The sequence below is a fragment of the Sinocyclocheilus anshuiensis genome, unplaced genomic scaffold (assembly GCF_001515605.1).
Source record: "Sinocyclocheilus anshuiensis isolate Anshui unplaced genomic scaffold, SAMN03320099.WGS_v1.1 scaffold166, whole genome shotgun sequence".
NCBI classification, from domain to species: Eukaryota; Metazoa; Chordata; class Actinopteri; order Cypriniformes; family Cyprinidae; genus Sinocyclocheilus; species Sinocyclocheilus anshuiensis.
Genome location: NW_015546050.1, coordinates 486,914 through 494,891, shown reverse-complemented (window position 1 = coordinate 494,891; position 7,978 = coordinate 486,914). Strand labels below are relative to the sequence as shown.

Here is a 7,978-nt window from a genome sequence, read left to right as displayed (position 1 = left end):
ATATTAAGGGGCACCTATTATGTACCTTTTTACAAGATGTAATATTAATCTTATGGCTCTCCTGAATGTGCCTGTGAAGTTTCAGCTCAAAATACCATACAGATCGTTTATTATAACGTGTTGAAAAGTGTCATTTTTGGGGCGGGTCTAAAAAGTGCTGTTTCAGGCGTGTGTTCCCTTACATGAAAATGAGCTGCAACTTCCCGCCTGACTCCAGAAGGGGCGGAGCCTAGATGTCTCTGCTTTGCGTATGGCAATAAACAGAGAGGAGAAGCAACATGAGCGAGAGTGAGAGGACCGGTATTCAGCCGTACATGTACGAACCAGACTCAGACCCAGAACAAGGAGAAACTAAGTGCTGTTTCAGGCGTGTGTTCCCTTACATGAAAATGAGCTGCAACTTCCCGCCTGACTCCAGAAGGGGCGGAGCCTAGATGTCTCTGCTTTGCGTATGGCAATAAACAGAGAGGAGAAGCAACATGAGCGAGAGTGAGAGGACCGGTATTCAACCGTACATGTACGAACCAAACTCAGACCCAGAAGAAGGAGAGACTACAGCAGAAGAAACAATAATGCGAATGAACCAGAATGTCTCGGAATGGTAGTTTGAATCATTTATGTACTTGTATATTTTTTCACAACCGCTTTGTAACGATGGATGCGACACAGCCGATCGGACGCAGACAAAATGGCGGACATGGCACAACAGACTGAGAGCTGAGGATATGGTAATACACGCCTGTCAGTCAATAGCAATGGGCGGGGCTACCGCAATATGACGTCATATTGCGGAAAGGATCCAAACTGCTCATTTTTTGAACCTGATTTGGTTTTATGAAGATTTAAAAAAAAAAAAAAGACTGGATGGATTTTTATCATTCTAAGATGGCTGTGTACACACAATTCCAACACACATTTCTGTCCAAACACCTTGTAAAAGTGGATTTTGCATAATAGGTGCCCTTTAAAGATATTGCAATATGATTTTAGATTCTAGTTCTTAATAAACTTTTTGAAATCTTCATTTTCAAGGCCCTTCAGTTCCGGAAATATGGGGATCTCAATGCAGCTCCATATTCAGATTATTGAATATTACCCATTTTCAGTGGTCGAAAACCAAATGTTGGTCACTTTTTATATAGCTGATACTTATTTTATTTAAAGAACAGTGTCTGAAGAATAAATAATGTTGAAATTAGAATTATATCTTCTTTTCCCTCTATCAAAACAACTGCATAGAACATGCTTGTCTGAGTGCTACTGAATGCACTGAAACGTCAAGTTGAGACACATTTACTTGCTCTCAATAGTCTATTTATAAGATTCTATATTTGAATCACTTTCCTGAAAATTTGGAAGAAGGGATTTTGTTCATTTTAACATGCATACTTTGGAGAAAAAAAACTTAGAAAGGTTTATTAAGAACTACAAACTAAAATCATATTTAAATATCTTTAATACTTCGAGTTACAGGCATGCAAACTTTGGAGAAAAAAAAACATTTTTGAATGGTCACCATTGGCACATAATGTAACAAAGATTGCAAAAGTCAACAGATTTTACTAATAGAGCTACCAATCTCTGTGTAATTATAACATTATGATGCAGCCATCTTTCTGAAGTAATTTACCCCCCCTGTAATTTGGCTCTGTATCTCAGGTGAAAACTGTCATTTTGACCCCCCCTCTACAAAATAATGGATTACTCTGTAGCTATTCATCTGTGGCATTTAATATTTTGGCTTTCATCACTATACATGTTTATCTTTCTTTAGAAAATAAATATTAGCAAAATCAAACATCTGAGCCAGGGAAGTTTCTGAAATTTGGTTGATTTGACACAGAATGACCCAAGTATTAATCTACTAAGGAGTCTAAGTCTGTATTCATTAAAAGTGCCACTGGATAATCAAAGTATGGTGTATGCAATCTGCAACAAAGCAGTTGCTGTTGGTGACAAAAAATAAATAAATAAATACAGCAAACAAGCCAATCATAAAACAGAGATAAATGTAGATCATTTCATATGATGAGTCTCTTTTTCAAAATGTCTAGAACCACATATTTTCCAGCCTACGAAGAATGCACCCCTCTTACCTTTTAACCCACTAAATGATGATCTGCTCAGTGTTTAAAGACATTATTGTCTACATATTACACATTTAATGGATCAATAAACTCAAAACAAGAGAGATTCCAGCTACAGACTTTATAAATGCTGTAATGAAATGAGCATCCAACATTATTCCTGGGCTGTGTTATAACTCTTGCTGACTGATCCAATCTATAGCTAATCTAGACTTCCAAAAACTGACCGGTGAATCAATATTTACTATACAGATACTGTACTACTTTTAAAGGGACACTTTGTATATAAAGAATTTAACATTCACATACATACACTTATATACTTGCTAATTTATGCTGTATAATCAAAGTTGAACATGTTTAACTTGAACTTGAGAGTAAACACAAAATACGAAAGTAAACATTTAGACAAAGTGCATTACAACTATAAAGAGATCTCAAATTTGTGTAGCGCAATAGCATAACAAGAAATGTGACTGCAAATGTCTGAGAGAATGTATTTGAACTCTTTGCTGAAAATTTGCTCACCCTCAGGCCATCCCAGATGTCGATGAGTTTGTTTCACTGTAACCTGGACTGGAGTGCTGTGGATTACTTGTGGATTATTGTGATGTTTTTATCAGCTGTTTGGACTCTCATTCTGACGGCACCCATTCACTGCAGAGCATCCATTGCTGAGACACTGATGCAATGCTACATTTCTACTCAACTCATTTCTATTCATCTACATCTTCTTGGATGGCCTGAGGGTGAACACATTTTCAGCTAATTTTCATTTTTGGGTGAACTACTCTGAAAGCAGAATTAGTCTAGGCTTGTTAACTGATTTGCAAATGACTTGCAGCTTTATCAATCACATGCAATGTAGCTGAATCGAGATATCTTACCTTCACCGCAGTCCTTTCCCTGATAGCCGGTTTCAGAGCAGTCACATGTAGGCTCATTGTTGACAACACTGCATACACCTCCGTTTAAGCACATGTTGTGTGAGCCACAGAGGTCAGCGCTGACCCCGGCACCGCTAATCATGACAGGCTCTGAATCGTTGACTTTCAAGTCTGTTATCCAGCCCATAAAGGGAGTGAGATCTTTCACAGTGTCCGATGTCAGCTGTAAAGACACCGATCGCAATTCTGGTGGAATCCCTCCTAAAAACAGGTGACTGAAGACAGTCATATCCCGCCTTTTGGACTTAACCTCCTCCCACTTTATTTCTTTGTCAACAATGAGTGTAGTGTTTCTGAAGTTCCTCCTGATTGTAACTTCATGCCACTGGTTGTCATTGATGACAGCATCTGAAAGCACGGAAGCAGGCTCAGCACAGAAGATAGAAAAGCGTAGTCCGAGTTTCCCCTCATGTATGTGTAGCTCGAGGAAATTGCAGAAGCCTTCATCATCAAAGTACACCAGAAGTCCCTTCAAATTCTTGGTTTTCATGCTGAAGCTCATCTCGCTCTCACAGCAAGCGTTCCACATGGGGAACGAGGCCCACTGTCCCTCTGCGCCAGTAAACCGGAGACTAGCTCCAGCTTCCACAGCACATACAACCAGTCCAATCCAGAGGAGATGGGCACCATGTCGCATTTGAAGAATCATAATGTAGACGTTGCTGAGTTTATAATAACCTTAGTAAGATTTAGAGTGGACAACTTATAATAGTGACCACAATCTCCAAATCACGTAAACCACCAGACAGTCTCTCTCAGGATGTTTCAACATCTAGAGAGACCATTTCACAACTTTTCTCCTCACGTCATCAACTTTATTTTTGTGCTGCATTTTATTTTTTTCCAACTATCATCCACACGTTGCAGTATCCACAGTGTTTAGTGTCATCCATCAGGTTACTTTTTGTCTGATACTGTGGTTTTGACCATATGTGCTTTAAAGGGTTAAATCCTCTTTCAGCAGAAGCAGGCCGCAGATGTCATCTCTGATCTCTCAACATACGGCCATAGGCACTGGAGGAACAACAAACAAACACAATAACAGTTCATCTGACAGTCTTTCTGACATCCTAAGGAAGAATTAGTTGCTTACAGCAGTGCTTCCCTTCCCTGTTCCTGGAGGCAGACCAGCGGTACACATTTTGGATGTCTCCCTCATCTATTTCAGCTTTTGGAGTTGAATCAAGTGTTAGGAATTAAAAAGAGTAAGAAAATGTGTCGCGATGGCGTGCCTCCAGAAACAGGGTTGGGAAACACTGACTTAACACAAATCCTAGTAGACAAACATGACTGTTTTACTATTGCTTAAGCAACCTTCACTGCAGGACAAAAAGCATAAAAACTGAAGTTTAAGTGTTTGCCAGTATTTTTTTTTTTCATGTCAATAAACCCCCCACAGTGTGACAACATGCCCCACTACAAGTTTAATAAACTGACTTTTTATTTATTTATTTATTCTTATTAATTAATGCATTTATTTATTTATTTATTTTCTGGGAAACCGTGGGAATGTCTAATAGCTTTTTTTTTTGCAAGGGGAAAAAAAAACATACCTAACCAAATATTTACTGGTGTAAAACGTGACAACTAGCCCCATCTCTTTTATATATTTAATAATCTGATTAGAACATAAACATCATTGTCCATGATGATTGATTCCTATGTGTGTCTCAACGATAATAAATAAAGTCTTAGGCAATAAAGCAACCCTGTGTTCTGGATAACACGTTAAGGGCGTTTGGGTTCGTTTATGTTTGCGTGTGCAACCTTATGTGGTTCATAAAGCACAAGTGCACAAGCTCATCTCTTCATTTTCAGAACAGTTCGAAGACACTAAGAATAATACAGAGATGCACAATATAGATCTGTAATGTCTGTTCGTCTTGAATGAAGCTCCAGATGTAATCGCTGCGATCAGAGGTGATATGCACCACACGCAGCTCGAGAACTCCCTCATGAGCTTCAACAGAAGAACATAGTAAAGCCCTTCATGTTGCATGTTAGAAATCTTGTAAAGCACGTATGCCAACAAACAGCATTAATCGAGCTCACCTGAATCCGTTCAGAAAAGAACAACAAATGATCCATTCGGACAAACCGAAATTATATTCCTCATCGCACGAGCGCATCTGGAGTGTTAATGAACGCTGTTTCTGTGAATAAATGTCTCGATGTGTATCTATATGGGATTTCTGCAGAATAGGCTAGCACACACAACACATACACAGAGGCGTTTGGAATGAGGTGAAAATCGGTTTACCCAGTACGCCGTGGCTCTCGTCGACTGCTGAAAACGATAGCTGAAGTAAGCTGTTGAGGTAAAGCTGTGATGCGAGTAAATGTGCAGGGGCTGTAGCTCTGACACACAACGGGTCACGTGCTCTGCAGCACCTTGGACAGCGCGAGCGTTCATTTCTGTCAATACAAAGCCCGCGATGATGTCAATTACTAGCTATCGCGCGTAAATCGCTATTGTTCAGCATTGAACTAAAAGCGCACTGTCGACATTATTATAATAAACACAACGGAAACTGTCAAATAATAATAATTATTATTATTGTTATTATTATTATTATTAAAACAAGAGTAATTAAAGGGGTCATATGACACTCCAAAGAGGAAGGAAAGATTGAAATCGCATCATATGACCCCTTTAAAATAATAATTATGATAACAAATACATAAATAATATTACAGTATAACCTAAGTGTGTTTTAGAATGTTATGAAAATTGATTTCTATCCATTCTGTCCATTTGTTAATCTTGGTAAATAATATAGGCTAGTTGTCTGGACTCCAGGCTCCCCACCTCCTTCCACACACCATTCACTCTTACTGGACTGTTAAAGGGGTCATATGATGCGATTTCAATATTTCTCTAAATAAGTTATGATGCGTGTATGTTTTTATGTCTTGACTGAGCTACATATATTTCAGTCTCTTCAAGATCACGCAAATTCTATGGCATTTTACTAACAAATACATTTCCACAGGAGTAAAATGTTATGTATATATGGTGAATTAATTATTCATTTAACCAAGGTTTAAATCATTAACTGCTTCAAAATGCCATTAATGAAATCATTGTTGAAACATCTGCAGTTAGCCTACTGTACGAATAAAAACAACATAATTACATAAACAGTGAATAACTGTACATGGTGAATTAAGGTATACAAAGCATAAATCTTCATTCAGATTTCATGAGCACTTTGTCATTTGAAATGCATATGTTGAGGATCTCGTCCGTCTGATGTTCATCTGATGTTTGCTACTGTGATGAATATGAACATAACTTTCCCGACATTAAACAAATAACCGCTTACATGCTTAGGACGTTTGTGTTGTAAGAACGCACAGGAATACATCAGATATAGAAACGCTGACTCGATAGGTGGTTTTCTCACTGAAATCACTTTCTCACAGGGAACACTAGAGAATATCAATATAGCGGCGCGTTGGCTTCACTTTTATGACCTCATGAGCAATCCAGTTCTCTGTTATAGATCAGTGCATTGCTCCATCAGCCTTTGTATTAGAAACACTGACACAGCAGCGTTAACCAGATTACTGTTATTTAAGGAAACGGTAGCAGGTTATACATCAATTTTTTTAATGCAAATATAAAAAATAGATTTACAATGTTAATAACTGTGGAAACACATCATCACAGTCTGTGATAATGCTGTGGGTCCATTATGCTGGTTTAATGAGAAATAAATGATATTAAACTAGCATCAAATGCATTGTTTCCACATATAAGAGTAATTATGGTAATCCTAATTAAATGCTAAACAGAGTGGAATAGCAATACGAGTTCATGAGCACCATACATATTGGTTCAAGTGAGTAGTTTTTTTATTTATTAGATAGCAGCTTCATTTTAAAGATTTAAAAGTCAATCAATTGAAACCAAAATTAAATGATTGGTTTAAGCCCTGAAATTCCATACGGGTGCATCCCTAATAATAAAAATAATAATAATAAAAATGCTTATAATAGCCAAATGTCAGTATTCAGAAAAGTCAGTGATCTACAGAGTTGCATTATTTAAAAAAATGAACCAAGCAGTTGGAGCATATGTTATATTAAGACTTACTTTGCACTTGTCATTCCCTAAGTGAAGAACAAGCGTAATCATTATACAAAGACAGATTTAAAATAACCATTTGAGGTTTTGGGTGCAGATCCCGAAAGCACGCGTCCAAACTCAGCTTCAGGAAACAACAGGTTATCTCTATTACAATCACTAGTGCAAATCGTGACACATCAGGTCACTCACTACAATAGCTCTACACCAACCACTAGTCTCCTAAACATTAAAAGACTACACACAATCACCGTTAGATTTTTGTCTAGTCATGTTTGCCTTTGTGCAGGTGACTTTATGAGGTATTGATGAACTTGTGTTACCTGGTAACCCCTCCCAGGACCACGGCGCCCAGCACCAGCCCGCTGCAGCCACTGTCGCAAAGGGGTTCGCTGTCGACAATAAAGACATATTTCAGTCAATAACTACAGTATATTTGACATAGTTATTTAAGTATCGAGTACAAGTAAACTCTATAAATAATGGCACCGCTGACTACACTGATTAAATGTTGAGGTGCTGGATCGATGGCTGCATTTACACTGTACATAATCATCACCTAACAGCACACCTGCCACATTTATCCAGCTTTGATATACTGCCATCATCTGGCATGTTAATGTGAATTTATTCTTATTGTTGTGCATACTATCATCTAATGAATTAAGTGGGACACAACCTTTTTTTTCTTCAGGTGACCCTGAATGTAAGGTTCAGAGGACCTCAGATGATGCCAACCCTGAAACAACATACAGAGCTACCACATTTTGCTATAAGTTTGATTGCATCATATAATAATTGCTGTTAATAGTGTTAGTCGTCTGTTTGATTACGTCTTAAATTGATTTTTCCAT

At 37.9% G+C, this 7,978-nt stretch overlaps 1 protein-coding gene across 1 annotated transcript in view; it reads right to left on the bottom strand.

The window, feature by feature from the left end:
- LOC107699145 (neurexin-1a-like) overlaps nt 1–5,370 on the bottom strand; it is a 162,232-nt gene extending 156,862 nt beyond the window's left edge. The window contains exons 1-2 of the mRNA XM_016500329.1: nt 5,295–5,370; nt 2,975–4,048 (exon numbers count right to left, since the gene is read on the bottom strand). Of these exons, the coding sequence (XP_016355815.1) occupies nt 2,975–3,683 (709 nt within the window). The 5' untranslated portion in view covers nt 3,684–4,048; nt 5,295–5,370. The remainder of the gene's footprint in view (nt 1–2,974; nt 4,049–5,294) is intronic.
- Between the last annotated feature and the right edge of the window lie 2,608 nt (nt 5,371–7,978).